General features: G+C 46.9%; 1 protein-coding gene across 2 annotated transcripts in view; it reads right to left on the bottom strand.

Annotated features, from left to right (window-relative positions):
• AP3B1 (adaptor related protein complex 3 subunit beta 1) overlaps positions 1-20,032 on the bottom strand; it is a 1,831,130-nt gene that overhangs the window by 867,952 nt on the left and 943,146 nt on the right. For both annotated transcript variants that reach the window (XM_078675217.1, XM_078675216.1), the window contains exon 15: positions 4,808-4,984. In XM_078675217.1, coding sequence (XP_078531343.1) covers positions 4,808-4,984 — 177 coding nt within the window. The remainder of the gene's footprint in view (positions 1-4,807; positions 4,985-20,032) is intronic.

Here is a 20,032-nt window from a genome sequence, read left to right as displayed (position 1 = left end):
ACGACCCAGATTTCTTTACAACACTTTGGGGGCGCATACTCCAAGTACGCTCCACACACCTTATCTGGGGAAGAGACTTCAATGCTGCCCTTCATCCCACCCTAGATAGGTCTAATCTCCTACCCGCACACTACACTAAGGAACAAGGAGCACTAGCAGACATGTTCTCAGCTCATGGGCTCACAGATATGTGGCGACACATGTACCCAGACGGCAGGGAGGGCACTCACTACACTGCAGCACATTCATTTTGGTCTCGCCTGGACTACTGGGTGGTCTCCCGAGGAGTTGTCCCCTGGGTTACCCAAGCCCGTCATCTGGCCAGGACATATTCTGATCATGCCCCAGTGTTCATGACAGATGCCCCACTCAACTCCATTGCCACCCCCAGGTTCTGGAGGCTGTTGCCAGACGCCCGGCTAGACACTGGCTTCCGGGCTGAGCTGGTAACAGAAATTAAAGACTTCTTACAGCGCAACATAGATTCTGTCACACAGATGGGCACGGTCTGGGAGACCTTTAAAGTTACGATCTGAGGTACCTGCATTGCAAAAAGCTTCAGAGTCCTACGGGACCTCCGTCGCAACCTACATTTGCTCGAGGGCGAACTTAAACAGCTAGAAGAGGATCTTTGGAGAGATTCCTCTGGGCAACGCCTAGCAACCTTTAGAGATAAGCTCTCTGACTAAAAACAAAAGGCTGACCGGGAGGATCGCTTCCTTGGGAAATATTTCACTGCGCACAAGTATGGAGAGGGCGAGCGCCCAGGCAGAGCGCTAGTGCAGGAAAACCGCTTTCCCAAGTTCTCTAATTAAGTTCCATAACTTATTGATTTTTCCTAGAAATCATGGCGTTTTCAAAGAACTACCGTTCTTTGGTGACGTTATTCTGTCCGACCGTACGTCAATCCAGGCACCTTCAAGGTATAAATATGCTTACACTTGCCCTAGCAAACACACAGTGGTTTGGAGCAGTTTGACTATCTACTTGCTCAACGCATCTCGCTACAGCAAGTGCCGAAGGAAGCCGAACCTCCAGCTGACGCACTGATAGAGAGGCTGCCTTTCTCTCGCTGAGAATCCAGCTCCAGTGTTTCCAAGCTCCCCTCACGGGGTGTTGGGAAATCGAGTCCGGAGACAGATACCAGACCTCCTTCATTCTAAACCAAGATACGGATCTGATTAGACCCTAAGAGAAATCTTGGATAGATTCTTGGCAAAGAAACTAAACCTATGCTACACCTCCCTTACTTCTTTCCTCGTACTAGACTTAGGTTAGGTACATTAGGGTAGGCGTATTTTAGAAGCACCAGTTGAGTACTTTTTAGCCTTTGTTATTTATGTATGTATGTATTTATCCATGGTCTAGGAACCATACAATGCTTTCACAGTATTATTTCATAATACTCTTCTTACTGTACGCATTATACTTTGCAACCAGTATTACGATTGTTGCAGTTCATTTCTTCTGCATGAGAAAGAAGACTGTTCAATAAATACTCTTTTATTGAAAACGCCAGTCTATTTCTCTGCACCTCTGATGAAACGAAGCATGCACGAATGACAGAGTAAAATATCTATCTATTGTTTCCACGACTCTGAAGATCAGTTTTATCTTGGGGAAACAAAGTTGTCAAGTTTATGCGGCTGTCAGAAACTAATCCCTTCTTGTGTAGTTGAGAAAGTTTCTAGTGACCTCTGAGCTAGCTGGCACTCACAATTACGTCTAATATATTCGATAGAGACCTAGTCGACTTAAGTCCTACGTCACATCTATAGGATATATTATTCCAAGGCACAGAGCCTATTGGGAATATAGGAAATACACTACAATGGGAGCATGGATGGCGATGGCCTAAGGTTCAAACAAACCCAACCTGGTCCATAGTCATGGTTGGTTGTGTCGCAACATGTACTTTGTGCAGTACCCAGAGATTCAGTAAGTGACAGAAAATCTAGGGGCAGCAGGCCCTCTGCTTGTGGGACGTTGGTCTGTCTTCTGTATAACGTCTAAGTGAAATGTTGATACCACTGTTTTTTTTACTTACTATATTATATGTTTGGAAATAAAAACAAAATTTGGTAAAAAAAACTGAATACATTGCAAAAAAGCAAGGCTGGCATGGTACCAGCTCTCTCGAACGAAAGTGAAATCGCTACCTACAGAAAGCAACTTCAGAACAGTAGCTCAGCCTTGCACTCTCTCATCTGAATGGTAGTTAACGCCCTGTCCATGACTCCGCACTGACACCCCTTAAGGACATCATGCACACCACAACACATCTCATACGAGGCCTGAAGAAATATGATCACATCACCCCAATCCTGATGTAAGTGCTTTGGCTCCCCTTGCTGGCCAGCACAATCTTCAAAACCAGCCACATCATTTACAAAGACATCAATGACCAGCAGCCCTGCTTAGCTTACAGATAAGCGTAAAATCACTGGAGGTTCTTGGCACACCAGCAGCCAGGACCCCACCAGATTTCAGACTAAACAGTGTAAAAAAGAAACAAACATACACATTTGCACCCAAGATGTAGAACAAAATCTTCGACCATGTGTAGCACTCCACTGCCGATTTGTGCTATAGAAATACCATATACATCATTGATTCTCAGTTTTCCTAATTAGGCTAAGATACTTGACCAGGTGAACGAGCACCGTACAGAACCCAAGTACTTGTTGCCATTATTAAAGATAAGCCTTTCTGATGCAGTTTTACTGTGTTGCTGCACTGGCGCAAAGGCATGCTAGTTTACTATGCTTATGGTAAGCGATGAGAGCACTGCCAAAAATATGTACATATAAGACAAAGCATCAAAATATTACATGTAAACGGGCACTTTTTCTAATCAAAATATTCTCTCTATATCATGTTTTGGCTTCACCTTTTAATACAGTTTTTGGGCAACCTAACCTTCATTTTTAAATTTCCTGATCTACATTAGGAACAGGCACCTCCTCTATCTTCAGCTACACACGAACATATCATTATTTTTCTTCTTCTCATCTTCAGCTACAGAAGATCCCATTTATTTAGGAGTTTGGCTAACTTATCAATGTTCTAATCTACAAGATCGTATTTAACCAAAATTAAGAAACAATCAGCAGCTCTAATCTTCGCGTTATGCAGAATAAATTCAAAACGAAACAATCCTACCACTGAAGCCCTTTTAACAGTAAATAATCAGAGCAAAATCTTTGCAGCCGCTGTCCATCACTTAGCATGATTTCCATAGAAATGAGTACCTGTCTTAGATCATTTATAGTGCAAAGTCTTTAGAACATTTTTCCATCAGCTTCAGCACACAAAGAGATTTTAGATCCAATTGGAATTTGGTCTACTTAAACAAGAATTCGTCAACAAATACTTTATAGCGTGAAACACGCAGAAACAGACTTACTACTATGCACTTTCAGGAAGGTATCAAATCCTGCAATCCCTGGACAAAGGATCTCGAGCTTTTAACAGGAGACCTGGGCTTCAAGACAGTCACGGGCAACAAGCATCGAAACCTGCCCCCAAGGAAACCATAAATAACCAGATTTTACTCACCTCTTTAAACCGATGACCTTGCAGAATAAATGCAATCTAAATATGCTGCTCTCAGGAGTGACTATTATTCCATATTCCCAAAACAATACGATTTGAAAGAACCGCTGAATAACGTTTGCAGCCCTGCCCACAATCCGCGTCATGCTTTTCCCGATTAAATAGTTTAGATGTGGTTTGTTTAAACGTTCCAGCGAGTCTGAACACTTCAGATTATGTCATTATAAACATGAATCACTATTGCATCTTGTATACTGCTTTCAAAGGGTGAATGCAGAAAGGTACAGACTTAAAACCAATGTTTCCACATAATTGACTTTTCGGTGTAGCGAAGCTTTGAAATACTTATTTTTTTTTTTAATACAGTGAACATTTGTAAACTTGCATTAAGTGCTATATTCTTACAAAAATCTTTTAAGAATCTGATTTCAGTATCAACATGTTGCAGTCATTTGTGAAGATTACCAAGAACAATAAAAAAATTGAAAAAACAATTGTAAACGTAGTTTTTCCAGTTTCTTTTTTTATAGAACTGAGTTTTAATCAGTCTTTTTATTCTAATGGTGGTGCATGTTTTTAACTAATTACTAACTTTGTAATGATTTCAATTAATCATGTAGAATAAACTATCGTCATTAGGCATTCACTAATATTCCTGTTTAGTTGCTAAGAGGATGCTATTTCACCTCACAGAATGTCACTTATCTCGATTGTGAAAAGTCGTATGTTTATGAAGCATCTTGCTGTTTCATATAAACAGTTTAAGTCAGTGTAATGCTTTTGTCTTGATATGGGCCAATGAACACTATTGTGTCCTGTTTGGCATACATATACAAGCATTAGTACTGCCTTCTTTTAATCGTTTTATGTAAAAAGCATAAGTAAAAAGGTATAAAGATTATGAAAGGCCTCAAGGCCAGTGGAACAGCTAGGAAGCCAGAGGTCTTAAAGCAAGTAAGGGGAATGCTTTGACTTGATAGTAAAGAAAATAATTATAACGGGTGTAAAGTTGGACTCATTTATAGCTATCCCTCTGCTCAAGGCCCGAAACTAGCCTGCTTAACTTTTAACTATTTCATTAGTCGCATTACAAGTAGTTGGGTTGCATTAAAAGCTGTGATGTACCATCTACTCTCCTTTAACATGATATAAGCTAGTTCTGGTTGGATTAGAAAAGTGTCACTCCAAAGACAGCAATACCTGACAGAAAAGTCCAAGACTAAAGGATATACAGTGATAACAAGCTATTTACCTGTTTCGAGTTGGTTAGATAGAGCTTGGCCGACAAATTCACGATTTGGAGTTTTACATGATCATCTTCGTTAGTGAAGCTCTTAGCCCTCTTTCTCAAGACATCAGGTGCAATCTGAGGAACTCGTTCACAATATTCTCCAATTAGCCACAGAATGCTGGCTCTAGCCATCGGCACCTAAGGCATAATGAGAAAGAGCATTAGTTTTGGAAGATAGGGAAGTACATTTTGAATGCTGCTTAATTTAAGTGAGAAGTCCAGTCTTATTATGCTCCCATATAAATATATTATCCTCACAATTTAAGAACTTTTAATTAACACATTGAATGAAAAGCCTTATTGAGTTACACTCCAAAATTCAGCGCAAAATGAATGTTTGTGAATGTAAAAAACACAAACGTATGACAAAGAAGGTATAACTGAAGAGAGGCAGAAAGGCATTTATATGCTCTTTTTGGGGCGTAATATACAGAAATATTTGTTTAAGAATCAGTGGACAACTGAGTATCTGGTTAGTTTCACATAATCATCCTGCATGAAAGACGAAACAAAAGCTATTTTTTTTAAATCACCTAATTTGAGTGAAACAGTTGCATATCAAACTTTTGCACAATCGCCATAAATCATAAGCCCATAAAAAGCAGACATAGCAAAATCACTTACTAAATCATGCGACAGTGCACAAGAAGCACAATCATATAATAATTCCGGTAACCGACAGCAAGTTCTCATTGAATTCAAGGTACACAAACTTATGACATTTTATGATTTATACATTAATTCTGTAGGCCACAGATAACATGAAGAAAGCAGACATAGCTATGATAAAGAAATCTAAAATAATATATTGAGAAAATCTGGCTGTATAAAGTGTAATCTTAGACATCAGCATTGGGGGCTAGTAATTAAGCGGCTTGAGCTGCACTGGAAATGGAACACTTTTCAGAAATTACATCTCTCAGCATAACATTTTGATTGCGAGAGCAGCATCTTAAACATGAGCTGCTGCACACGAGCCATATTGTGGGAAGGTTGAGACCAGTTGACACAAACAAGAGTGAGATGGGAATGACTGGAACTCATATTTGGAAAACAACCAGGCGCTACAACTGTTGAACTGTTAAATTCAACACATTTCTGCATTTCTGTAATGTAAGCTGAACAAGTGAACCACCAGAGATCAGTGAAGTGTTACAAAGGATTACGATACCTATAGGTACGTTTATGTCTTAAAAGTGAAGGTCTTTACATCCACTGCCGCCCCAACATCCATTGTTTTCAATGATCTCACTTGAGTAGAATGTCTGGAGATGGTGCTTTGCTTACGGCACCATAAGACATCACATTGCTTGGTCAAAAAAATAACTTTTTCTGTTATCACCTTACTTTATTCGGGCCCTCAGGCATCAATATTCGTTAATGGTATGGTTTCGGACTATTTTGCACTACAAAGAGGTGTTCGACAAGGTTGTCCACTATCTCCTTTATTATTTGTTTTAGCCTTAGAACCTTTTCTCACCAAGATTCGACATGACAACAACATCTCTGGTTTTCACTTTGGCTCCCAATAGGTTAAACATTCGGTTTACGCTGACGACATTCTTCTGTACTGTTCTGATCCGCAATCTTCTCTTCCTTTCTTCAACAGGTTTCTTCCTTCTCCAATGTTTCTGGGTATCGTCTTAATGTCGACAAATGTGAAATCTTGCCCCTAAATCCTCTTTTCCAAAAGCACCTTTTTGAACATTCTGTTTTTTCTTGGCAGCCATCCAAGGTCAAATACTTGGGCATTTGGTTTGCTCCTCACTTGTCTGACACTCTTAAAATAAACTTCGATTATATACTTAAAAAACTAGCTGCTGCCATCACCCGATGGAACCCTCTCTTTTTATCCTGGTGGGGTCCTCTCGACTCAATAAAAATGACGTTATCACCTCTTATACTTTACACCATCTCCATGATTCCTATTCATATTCCTGATTATTATTTTAAAAGGATAGATTCTACTCTGCTTAAATTCTTATGGAAAGGTAAGCGCTCACGTACAGCTCTTGCTTCCTTGAAGGAAGATAAATCTCATGCTGGACTTCGATTCCCTGATTTTAAAACCTATCACCGCACTTTTTCCCTGAAGCAGGCATCCCGTTGGCTTTCCACTGCTCTTCCTTTTTATCCTCCTCTCTGGCTAAAAACAGAATCTTAATTTCTCGCTCCCTTTGAATTCCGCGAAATTCTATCCTTTACATCCATTATCCCTTCTTTCCGAAATCCTATTATTTCCCACTCTCGTAAACTTCTTACCCCCTTTTTGTCCTCCTCTAACCCCTCTCTCCATTCTATGAGTGTACAACCCTTTTTGGCATAATAAACAACTCAAAATTCGTAATCGTTCAATTTTTTGGAAGGTATGGTATTCTAAAGGCCTGCGATGGATTTCTCAGCTTCTTTCTCACAATCAGCCTCTCTCCTTTTCTGAACTCCAATCTCAATTCTCCTTACCTTCATCTTCTCGTTCACAGTATAAATTGCTTAGTCCCATTCTTCTTCAATACCTTCAATCCCTTACTACTACTAATGACATCCCAAATATATATCAACCCATATCTTCTGCAGTAGATGACACTCTCTCCGCTTCTTTTCTTTATAAATCCTTTCAACTCTCATTAACCAGATCCAAAACTAAGATCGAATAAGCCTGGTAAAGGGATCTTTCACAGGATTGGTCAATTATCTTTTGGGATAAGATATGGTCTAAGATTCATAAAACCTCTAGGGCTGCTAACACTACACAAACCCTTTTTTTCATTTACTATTGGATTTTATTTACTCCATTGATTTTATCGACTTTTTAATCAGGCACTTCCTCTACTTGTTGGTCTTGTTCATGCCCTACTGCTGATTTAAAACATATGCTATTTGATTGCCCTCCCATTCTCCAGCTTTGGAAACTCGTTTGGTCCCAAATTCAAAAGATTTTTCAAATTCTAATTCCCTTTTCCATCACTCACATTTTTCTAGGTTCTCTTTCTCCTATTTACCCACAACCTTCATCACATTACATACTCATTGACCTTTTGATAGCTATTGCCTTTCATCTCATCACATCCAATTGGAAACAAGCTAATACTGTTACCTTGCGCTCCTGGTGGCAATGTGGTTTGTTTTCATCACCGACTTGATACTAATTATGTTTCTCCCATCTCCCTGGCAATCAAAAGAAATCTCCTTTGGCTCCCTTTGGTAAATTATTTATCCTCAAATGCTCCCTCGACCAACAACTCCCACACTAGATCGGCTGAAGTACGAAAAACGCCTTAATTCCCCCAATGCCTTTTACCAATTTCTCTAATGGATTATCATTTATTTTTTTATTGATATATTGTATATATTTCTTCATTTTTCAAATATTGTTATGCTTGCGATATATTTTCTATATGCATAGTTTCGATTGACTTTCTCATTTATTCTTATATACTTTGTAATTTCTATGTAATTTTTATTTTTTCATTGTATAACTTGTATGGTTTTAACCTCTTGACTCTTCATTTTCTGTTCTTTTTGTTCTTTAATAAACTCAAAAATAATAAAAAAACAACACTTTTATTAGGCCACCCCCGCATCGGAATCTGACTCTAATGCAGACACTCTTTTTCTGCATTCGTGGTGGACTTGCATTGGGGAATTTCTCCAGCCACAAAAGGAGGGGTGAGAGATGACTCTCCTTACCACGATAAACCAAATGAATTAACAAAACACCTGCAGGCATGCCAGGAGCCTCTTGAAAACCGTTCATACTCCAGTGGTCCCCATCCCATTCTAATATCCATTTCCATATGTTGGGCACAAAGTCCATTCACCTCTGAGCAATATCGATAAATAGTTTTCAAACTACGCAATATACTGAATTTAAGAGAGATTTGGAAAGCTTCCATGGCTTTTGAGGATTCAGTTATTTAGATATGTTATATCATGGTAAAGTTATTAATGATATTCAAATATATTTACAATGCCAAACATCACTATTGGTACAAAACATTTAGCTTGCCAACAAAGAAACATAAATAATAACAGTGGACTTTATATATAATGCAAATATCGTAATGTTACTGTTATACTCATGTATTTTTCGCTTCCTGATATCCTCCATCTTTCAAATTATACAAGCCGTTTATTTGGGTACAGGTTTCAAATATAAACGCACATATATTCATGTCATTACTCATTACAACATGATCATTAAGTCTGCTTGAATAGATTATGTTTTTCCAAATGGTTTACATGGTTTTTCCTTTGATTGTTTATAATTAATGAAGACCGTTTCATAGAAGCTGGTATTTTGCTTATTATTTTTAATCAACAGACAAGGGAAGTGAAACCTTGCCAGGGTCTTTCTGCTCATTGTTTATACAGAAAATATTCAACAATGTTCAGATATAATGCACAAGTTACTACTTGTATAACGATATATCTGTAAGAGACATTAGTTAGTATTAGATTCCTTACCTTAGAATATCCCCAGGCGTCAGACTGGATCCGGAAACTTTTGCGTAGCAGTACCCTTGCGCGTCGGTAGGCGTCGTCTGCGGCTCCGCGTCCGTCGTCGGCGCCGTGATGACGTCGTCGGAGTACTTAGACGCCGCCTCCGCGTGCTGACGTCAGTTCTTAGACACAGCTTTTCCGCGCCAGAAACGCAGAGCCATGTCAAAAAACCAACACTGGTGCCATTGAAACTAGGGCCCTGAAGGGGGTAAACCCTAACCCTAGATATTGGTCCGCAGAACGGGGAGGATGGGTGGGTCGGTAAGGAATCTAATACTAACTAATGTCTCTTACAGATATATCGTTACAAAAGTAGTAACTTGTGCATCTGAAAGAGACATGTTAGTATTAGATTCCTTACCTTAGAATAGATACCCCAGCAATACCAACCCCGGTGGTGGGTCTGCGAACCAATAATCACACCAGAAAGTCCTGGAGGACAGAACGGCCAAAGAAGCCATCCCTCAGGACTTGGCTGTCCAGGCAGTAGTGTCTTGCAAACGTGTGCAGCGATGCCCACGTAGCTGCCTGACAGATGTCTTGTAAGGGCACTCCCCGGCCCAGGGCAGTTGTAGTTGCTGTGGCTCGGGTAGAGTGAGCCCGTAATCCAACAGAGGGCTCCTTTTTAGCCAAGGAGTAGCATGCCTGGATACACAAGATGATCCACCGGGAGATGGTCCTCTTGTGCACCGTTTTCCCCTTCTTCGCGCCCACGTAACCAACAAAGAGTTGGTCATCCACCCGGAACTGGCGTGTGCGATCCAAGTAAAATGAGAGCGCACGTTTTGGGTCCAGACGGTGGAGCCGCTCTTCCTCTTTAGAGGGATGCGGTGGCGGGAAGAAGGTTGGCAAGGTGATAGACTGCCCGATGTGGAATGCCGTGACAACCTTGGGCAGGAAAGATGGCTTAGTACGCAACACCACTTTGTCCGGATGGACAGAAAGGAAAGGTGGAGTACATGAAAGGGCCTGGAGCTCACTCACTCTCCTGGCAGAGGTGATGGCAACCAGGACAGCAGTCTTCAGAGTTAGAAGGTGTAGAGGACAGTTGTGAAGTGGCTCAAAGGGAGAGCACATCAGAAATGTAAAAACCAGGTTCAAGTCCCACTGAGGCATCACAAACGGAACAGGAGGAAACATGTGTGTGATGCCCTTAAGAAATCTATTTACAATAGGGGACTTGAACAAAGAAGGTTGATCAGGCAGCCTCAAAAAAGGCTGAAAGGGCAGAAAGGTAGCCCTTGATAGTGCCCAGAGCAGAGCCCTGCTGGGCAAGAGAAAGAAGGAAGAGAAGAACCTCAGAGAGAGGGGCAGCAAGAGGATCCACAGCCTTTGCTGTGCACCATGCCACAAATCTGTTCCACCTGCAGGCGTATACCTTTGTGAAGGGACGCCTGGCTGCCAGAATGGCGTTACATACTTCAGGAGGTAAGTCAAATGGCCTCAACTGTCGCCGCTCAATCTCCAAGCATGGAGGTGGAGACTGGACAGGTTCGGGTGGAGGACCGTCCCCTGCTGCTGCGACAGAAGGTCCTCCTGAAGAGGCAGACGAACCGGGGGATCGACTGACATACTGAGTAGCTCTGGATACCAGTACCTTCGAGCCCAGTCTGGAGCCACAAGGATGACTTGGGCCCGGTTGTGCCTGATCTTCTTCAGCACTCTGGGCAGAAGTGGTATAGGTGGAAAGGCGTACAGTAGACCGCAGCTCCACTCGCGATGAAAAGCGTCTCCGAGCGAGTGCCGCCTTGGAAATTCCAACGCGCAGAACTGATGACATTGCGCGTTCTCTTCGGTGGCGAATAGATCTAACCAAGGCTCTCCCCATTGCTGAAAGAGGCCTTGCGCCACTCCGAGTTCAGACGCCATTCGTGATCCATCATGCACCAACGGCTGAGCTCGTCCGCCCTGGCGTTCAGAGAACCTGCCAGGTGTTGAGCCACCAGGGTCATGCCCTGGCGTTCCAGCCATTGCCAGAGGCGCAGAGCCTTCTGGCAAAGGGTCCACGACCCCACCCCGCCCTGTTTGTTGCAGTACCACATGGCGGTGGTGTTGTCAGTGAACACCTGCACTACACTCCCCCGGACAGAGGGGAGGAATGCTTTCAGTGCTAGACGAATCGCCCGTAACTCCAACAGGTTGATGTGGAGCCGGGCCTCCGCCGGAGACCAGAGGCCTCTGATCTCTGCCTCTCCCATGTGGCCTCCCCAGCCCTGGAGGGACGCATCCGTCACAACTACGTGCTCCGGTTGGGGAAGGGAGAGGGATCTGCCGCTGACCCAATCGCGGTCCGTGAGCCACCACTGCAGCTGTCTCGCAGTGCCCTCCGAGATCAGGACGTGGTCGGATAGGTTGCCCTGATGCTGGGCCCACTGAAACTTCAGGTCCCACTGCAGAGCCCACATCCGCCACCTGGCGTGATGCACCAGCAGGATGCAGGAGGCCATCAGCCCCAGAAGCCGTAGCGTCAACCTGACCGAGACCCGGGATAACGGCTGAAAGATGGGAATCAGAGCCTGAATATCCAGGACCCGCTGCTCGGGTGGATAAACCCGAAACTGCGCCGAGTCGAGAATCGCTCCGATGGAAAGGAGCTTCTGAGAGGGGCACAGGTGTGACTTCGGCACATTGATTGAGAACCCCAGCCGATGCAGGAGATCCGCCGTAGTCTGGAGGTGGCTGACGACTGTCTGGGGCGAGCCCGCCTTCAACAACCAGTCGTCGAGGTAGGGGAAGACTGAAACCCCTAACCTGCACAGATGAGCTGCGACCACCGCCATCACCTTTGTGAACACCCGTGGGGCGCTGGTAAGGCCGAAGGGGAGCGCGGTAAACTGAAAGTGCTCGTGGCCAACCGTGAACCGCAGGTAGCGCCGGTGGGCCGGCAGGACGGGGATATGGAAATAAGCGTCCTGCAAGTCCAACGCTACCATCCAGTCTCCTGGGTCCAGGGCAGCTAGGACCTGAGCCAGTGTCAGCATCTTGAACTTCTCCTTCCGGAGGAAGTCGTTGACGTTCCGTAGGTCCAAGATAGGGCGTAGGCCCCCTTTGCCCTTCTTGGGTACCAGAAAGTAGTGGGAGTAGCAACCACACCCTACTTCTGGCCCAGGAACGCGCTCGATGGCCCCCTTGGCCAAGAGGGCCATAACTTCCTCCTGCAGAAGTCGCAAATGATCCCCCGATACACGGTGGTTCTGTGGTGGCATGGCTGGAGAAGTCGCCTCGAAGGGGAGGGAGTAGCTCCTTCGGACGATCTGCAGCACCCACCTGTCCTAAGTGACGGTGCGCCAGTGGAGGTGGTGATGACGAACCCTGCCCCCCACTGGCGTCACATGGGCCTGAAAGCACGGACTAGGAGGGTTTTGAGGCGGATGCTGCGAGGGAAGGTGTGGACTGACCTCGCCGTTGTCCCCGACCGCCGGGACGGCGGTTCCCACGGCCGCCACCGCGTTGGGTAGTACCCTGCGGAGCGTGGCTGGCAGCACGTGTGGGTACACCCCTTCCGCGGCCACGAAAGGAATGAAAGGCAGCAGATTGCTGGCACGGGGCCGAGAGGCCCAAGGACTTGGCCGTAGCCCTGGAGTCCTTAAAGCGCTCGAGCGCATGGTCTGCCTTGTCGCCAAAGAGGCGACGGCCATCGAACGGCATGTCCATCAATGTGTTCTGGACATCGGCCGAAAAGTTGGCGGACCTCAACCAGGCATGGCGTCTGACCGCCACCGTCAATGCCATCGCTCTACCCAGTGAGTCGGTGGTATCCAGCCCACAACGAATGGAATATTTGGCTGCATCCCAGCCCTCCACAAGGGCTTGGCCGAGTTTGGCCCGTACCTCCAACGGACACTCTGGCAGCACTTCCGCAACCGTATCCCACAGAGAGTGGGTGTAGCGGCCCAAGAGGCATGCGGTGTTGGAAGACCGCAGTCCCAGACTAAGGGACGAGAAGATCTTTTTGCCGTACTGCTCGTACCTCTTGGATTCCCTGTCCGGCGGTGCCGACGGGAATGCGGTCTGGGAATTAGAGGCCTGGATGACCAGGCTCTCGGGGGTAGGGTGGGTGGACAGGAAACATGGGTCGCCCGGGGCGGGGCGGTGGCGTCTGGCCACGTTCCTATCTACGGGCGAACCCGTAGCGGGCTTGGACCAAGTGCCCAGAAGAATGTCGGTCAAGGTCTCATTAAAGGGCAGCAGAGGCTCGGCCGAGCTGGACTGCGGTTTAAGGACCTCAGTGAGGAGATTAGTCCTCACGGCCGCGACGGGTAGCTCAAGGCCCAAGGCCTTGGCAGCCCTCATCAACACCACACTGTAAGTTGCCCCCTTCTCCGAAGCCACGGTAGGAGGGGAGACAAAACCAGTGTCTGGAGAGGTGTCCAGGCCACTGGCCTCCCCAAGGTCTCCTGCCCAGTCCTCATGAGACTGACACTCTCGGGTCAGAGGGTCCTCAGACCCCTCCCAATCCCCTTCATCACCCATCTCCTGAAACTCAGGGTTCTCAACTAATGGGGCCTGCTCATAGAAGTGAAACTCCCCAAACGACGTCTGGAGCGGCGCCCATCGGGGCCGTCCCGACGTCGGAACAGGAATTAAGGGGGCATCGGGGACGGCGCCGCCCGAGGACGGCGCCGGAGGGGACACCTGATGGTCCGACGCCGGGGAGGTCGTAAGGTCCACCGGCGACGATCCAGATCCCGAAGAAGGTCTAGCGGCGTCCCGCGGCGCCGGGCCCGAAGACGCCGGAACAGCTGTACCCTGCGGCGCCGGGCCCGAAGGCGCCGGCGCCGTCGGGAGAGCGGGAACCTGCGGCGCCGGGCCCGAAGGCGTCGGCGGCGCCGGGGCTGAAGCCCCCGACTGCGTCTGGGCCGAAACCCCCGACCCGCTAGGGGTCCCAGACGGGTCCGCTGGGCCCGAAGGCGCCGCGGAGCCCGTCGGAGGAGAGAGTTTCCTCATGTCCACGAGGAAGCGCTCGATCTCCTCTGGCGTCGCGTTGAGCCCAGGGACCGGAGGGTGTGGGGCTGAACGCGGCGCCCGCGACTCCGACGGAGCCGCGTGGGCGGTGTCACCCGAACCCCCGGGTCGCATCGCGCGAGCGTCGGGGGGAGTCCACAGAGCGATGACGCCTCTTGGACTTCTTGTGCTTCTTACCTGACGACGACTTCGACCCGGAGGAGTGCGGCCTACTCTTGGAGCTGTGGTGGCTCCGAGCCCGCGACCTGTCCCTCGACCTCCCGTGGGACCGAGACCTCTCGGGGCGCGGGACCGACTGCCGGAGTTCGAGTCGCCTGCGGGACCGCTCCCGCCTGGCTTTCGAAGAGAGGGCCCGGCAGTCGGAGCAGGCCTTGTCGTCGTGATCGACGCCGAGACAAGTTAAACACAGGTGGTGAGGATCGTCACCGACATCAGGCGGTCGCAATCCTCGCAGTGCTTAAAGTCGGGCATCCCTACGGCACCAATCGGAGTCGAAAGACTTCGAAAAATGATCAAAAATCGATCAAAAAGTCAGTCAAAAATTGACTAGGGTTGCTGCTTTTTCCAGATCTGCGCTTGCTGGCGCGGAAAAAGAAGAACTGACGTCAGCACGCGGAGGCGGCGTCTAAGTACTCCGACGACATCATCACGGCGCCCACGACGGACGCGGAGCCGCAGATGACGCCTACCGTCGCGCAAGGGTACTGCTACGCAAAAGTTTCCGGATCCAGTCTGACGCCTGGGGATATTCTAAGGTAAGGAATCTAATACTAACGTGTCTCTTTCAGATATATAAAATAAGACCAAAGACCAATGAGATGGAGAGGAACTTAGTACCAGAGACCCAAGCCAGCAGGGCCATACAGAGCTTTAATCACTTTACTTCACTAAGAGTACAGAGAGGCACATCCAGCTTTCACATGGCGGGCTTATCTTCCTACCGCCACAGGGGAGAATAGCAGACAGTGCTACTCAACATTGTTTCTATTTTTCAGCAGAGGAATGCAGGTGTGAACATCTCTGAAACTCCAAATAGGCAACTTTTGATAATAGTTAGCTGAAAGTAAAGGTGAAAAGAAACAATACAAATAAGCTTCATAATACAATCACAATTTTACAATATGTATTAGCCACCCTCCTGATAAGTATCATTGCCACTATTCAATTTTACAATATTTGTTATTAGTTACCCTCCAGATTAGTATTTTGCTACTATTTTAATAAATCTTAAATATATTCCTGGATTCCTACTGTTCTCGGGTGCGTCTATCCATAATGAAAGAGGGTTTGGATTCTATAACTATCTCTGTGATGGCAATTATAAGGCCACCAGAACTGGCACCACTCAATATCTACCTAGCAGACAATTTACCTAACTTCAGGTGGACTACATCACAGGAGAAGCCAGTACATTGCCAGACTGCAAACAAAAAACCTAAAATAAGAGAAAGTAGGAAGACAAACTTCTTCATCTATCTCACATGAAAAAAAATATCCCCATCAACATCAGAATTGTCCAAACCTTTCTGTTATTCATAAAGGAGCTAAAGGTCCAACTATAGAACACAACATCTCCACATGATAGATCACCCATGCTCTACTTAAATAATCCTGCATTTTAACTCAGCGTTCCCACACTTATTAAGTTCTCCACTGCTCTATGCTAGGTTTGTGCTCTACAAACAACTATCGATACATATGCCACAGAAGTTAAAGGTTAAAATATTCCCTCTCATGTATTTCCCAGAGTACATAAACTGAATTTACCCTATTGCACATTTTTTTCCTACTGCATAGCTTTTAAGAATCTAAAACACAATAGCAAGATAACTTTGACACTCACTTGGCCACATCTTACCAGCCCCTCCCAAAGTAGCCAACGGCTATCCATTGCCCCTCTTGCCCACTCTGCATAACCCACAGGTACATCCTTCATTAATACTTCAAAGATGCTCACGAAATGGGAACAATCACTCAACACTAATACTTCTGCTGTTACAATCGTACACTAATGAATGTATTGGTGGGACTTATTTCCTGTACAGACAGCAACAATTTGGAAATTCACTCCTGGCAAAGATAGGAAATATACAAAATCTCCTGGAATTCATGAAGGCTGTAAAGACTTACTCTTTCCCCAACAGACAAAGGATTAAACTGCTCCAGAGACACAACCAACCTTCTATACAAGGAGGGAATAGAAAGCAGATGCTTCAGGATCAGAACCACTCAAGAACCAGAACCAAATCTTGGGGAGGCTTGGTCAAGCACCTAAGATGGCGGACACTTTTTGAAAGTGCTCCTCATCCTATCCCCCACTTATCCTGGCCATCCATGCGTCCACTGGACCAAGCTCGGCATTAAGTGCACGGACGGTGCGTGCCTAGGTCTGATGCATCCTCTGGTGAGCTCCCTGGGATCGAATCATGGGCGAGAGTAGCACCTCTAGTGGCGGGGCCTACCTCCGCGCGTGGGAGGCTGCCTCTGGCATTATAATGTCATGTAATCATCCTTTTTAAGGTGTTCATTAGGTCACCTAGTGTCGCACACAACTGTCTTGCTGCACATAAGCAGAATCGGCTCAGTATGCCAGTTCTTGCTGTTATGTACACGGGGCACTGGTTTCTAGGCACTAACCCACCCATGCTCACCCCCTCTTTTTGGTCATCTGACCACGTATTAGTCGCCATGGTTAGGCGTACCTGTTTGGGTCAATCCCTGTTTGGGGTTCGCTCTCACGCGAGATTAAGTATTATTGTTTTACTCAGAGTTGTCGTCGTCCTGCCCAGTGACCTGAGGCCTACCCTAGCACATGCACACAGCGCAGCTGCTACGCCAGCTGGGTTCTACAAACCTGCACTAGACACATGACGAACATTAACATAATTTCCTGGAACGTCAGGGGCATTCATACTCCTGCGCGCAGGTATTTCATTTATGCCTATTTACGGCGCAGGTCCACCGGGATTGCTTTTCCACAGGAGACACACCTGACGAGCCTGGAGGCTGACAGGCTACATCGTCGCTGGTGCAGACATGTATAAAGCACTAACTATTTGTCTCAGGTAAGAGTCTCCCTGATATGTGTGAAGGTGGGGAACCCATGGGAGGAGGACGAGGTAGCAGTTGACCATGCTGGGCGCTATGTTTTCATCAGGGGTAGACTCAATGGAAGTGCTGCTTGGCTGGGCTCAGTTTATGCGCCCAGCACAGATCAGATCACATTCCTTGGCAGCCTCTCCACCACACTCTATAGATGAGGAGATGTCACGTGGCTACTGGGCAGAGACTTCAATGTGGTTCTAGACATTTCACTTGATCGCTGTTTCCCACCCCTCACCCGCACCCCAGCTCTGTCGAATGCTCAGGCGTTGTGTGGCTGGCTGGGGCACTGGTCCCTAACGAATGTATGGCGCACATGCAACCCTGACTTGTGGGTACATTCCTTCTACTCACCGGTGCACAATCTCCATGTGCGGCTGGACCGCATCCTGGCATCAACAGCGCTGCTCCCCTTAATTCGCAACACTGGCTCTCTGGGGCAGAGCCACTCGGATAACCATCTGCAGATCATGTCGCTAAGCAGGGAGGCGAGAACCCCCCCAATCCTGACTTGGCATCTGCAGACAGCTGCGCTATAGGACCTAGCCTTCCGCTGCTCTTTGGAGGCGTCACTGCTCAGATACTTTGAGCACAATACGGGCTCAGCGGGTTCCCCCGAGGCCTTTAAAGTCACAACTCGTGGAGTATCCGTAGACAATTATATACCTATCTTGCCGCCATCGAACAGAAGCTCCTACATTGGGAAACATCATCGTACACACACCCAGAGGTGCAGGCACAGCTAGACAGACTACTTGAGAAACTGAGCTATCATAACTTCCTAGCCCACTCTACCCGTACCCACTCTTCCTCAGACTGGGCGGGTATGCTGCTCACTTTCCTCATCAGGCAGGAACACCCACACCATCCCATACATGCCATTAGGGACGAGATGGGACAGATGATACATGCAACAGGATATACACGAGACCATGACAAGACACTACACTGCTCTTTACACATCTAGCGCACACGGCGACTCTCACCAATTAGCCTCTTTCCTTGACTAGGTTCAGCTGCCTACTCTAACTGTTGATCAATTCCTGGAGCTGGATTCCCCCTTGTCGTTGGAGGAGGTCCGGGAGGCGCTTGCATCACTAATTGGGTAAGACACCTGGCCCAGATGGGTTCCCTACTGAATTGTACAAGGCATGCGTTGAAACCCTGGTAGCGCCACCTGCACACACACTGAACATCGGGGCTTGACGACGCAGCTCTCCCTCTCTCTATTTGCGCCACTAATGTGGTATCCTTATTGAAACCTGGCAAGGACTCCACAGCTCTGGGGTCGTACAGACCCCTAGCGATCCTAAACACGGACAATAAAATCTTGGTGAAAGTCCTTACTAATCTGCTCGCCCGCTGTGTGCCTTCTCTGGTGCACACCAATCAAAATGGATTTGTCCCAGCTCTGAATACCTTGCTCAACCTCCACTGCTATTTTAGGGTGGTAGAATACACCCCAGTGGGCTGGCCATGTTCGGGCTTCCTAGTGCTTGACCTTGTAAAGGCGTTTGATTCCCTTGAGTGGGACAATCTTTTTGCAGTATTGCCAAGGTTCAGCATAGGCCCCTCATTCCTAAGCATGGTCCGGTTACTTTATAAACCTCCAACAATCAGTGTGAAAACTGGGCCCTACATCTCAGATTCTATCCGGGTGGGTCAGAGGACTCGTCAGGGCTGCCCGCTTCCCCTCTCCTTTTCTCCCTAGCAGTTGAACCATTGGCGGAGTTCATTCGGGCCCAGGTAGACATGGGCATTCCCCTGGGGGATTGTACGCATACCATTTCTTTATATGCTGATGACATCTTGCTGTATGCTCATGACCTTCACTTAATCCCCTCCTCGCTAGACTCAGCACTGTCGCGATTCGCAAGGATTTCGGGGCTGAGGGTCAATGCAGCAAAATCCATTCTCTTTCTGTTCTTGCCGTCCACCCCAGACCCGTGATATACGCTGGGGGAGGTTCTGGTGACGTGGTGCACTGATGCCTTTTGTTACTTAGGTGTTCTCATTTTTCACACTAAAGCTGACCTGTTTGATGGGAATATCACCAGAGCCACCTCCTCTATTTCCTTGCAGATGACATTCTGGAAAACACTTCCACTGTCCATCTCAGGTAGAGTGGCCCTTGTGAAGATGGTAGTTCTCCCTCGCCTTCTTTACTATTTTGCCGCCTTGCCACTTTACATCCCTCCCCCCTGCTTCAAGGGACTTTCTCTGGGTAACATCTAGGTATAGGGCCTCTTTTATGAAACTTTACTTGCCAGCAGGTCAGGGTAGACTCGCAGTGCCCAACTATTACTTAGCAGCGCAGTTGCAAAGAGTGACCAGATGGTTAGCTTCACGTCATCTGTCAGACACTGCCATGCTCAAACCACAAATGGCTCATCACACTCTACTCTAGCGCCAGGGTACCCGTAGGGTGTTTGTTGCGCTCTATAAATGCTATATACAATACAATACTCTACATGTTTCACCCTGGCAGAATGCCCAGAAAAGCGGACTCCCTACTGCTGCCTTTAGCCTACAAATGTTACCATAGAAGCCTTCACCTCACCCGTAACACCACGACGTATGCCCCGGCTATTCCTCTCCTGGGGACACCGAGGGGTGGTT

Source organism: Lissotriton helveticus, chromosome 2_1 (genome assembly GCF_964261635.1).
Source record: "Lissotriton helveticus chromosome 2_1, aLisHel1.1, whole genome shotgun sequence".
NCBI lineage: Eukaryota > Metazoa > Chordata > Amphibia > Caudata > Salamandridae > Lissotriton > Lissotriton helveticus.
The sequence above is the reverse complement of the archived record's forward strand: the minus strand, read 5'-3'. Positions and strand labels throughout refer to the sequence as shown.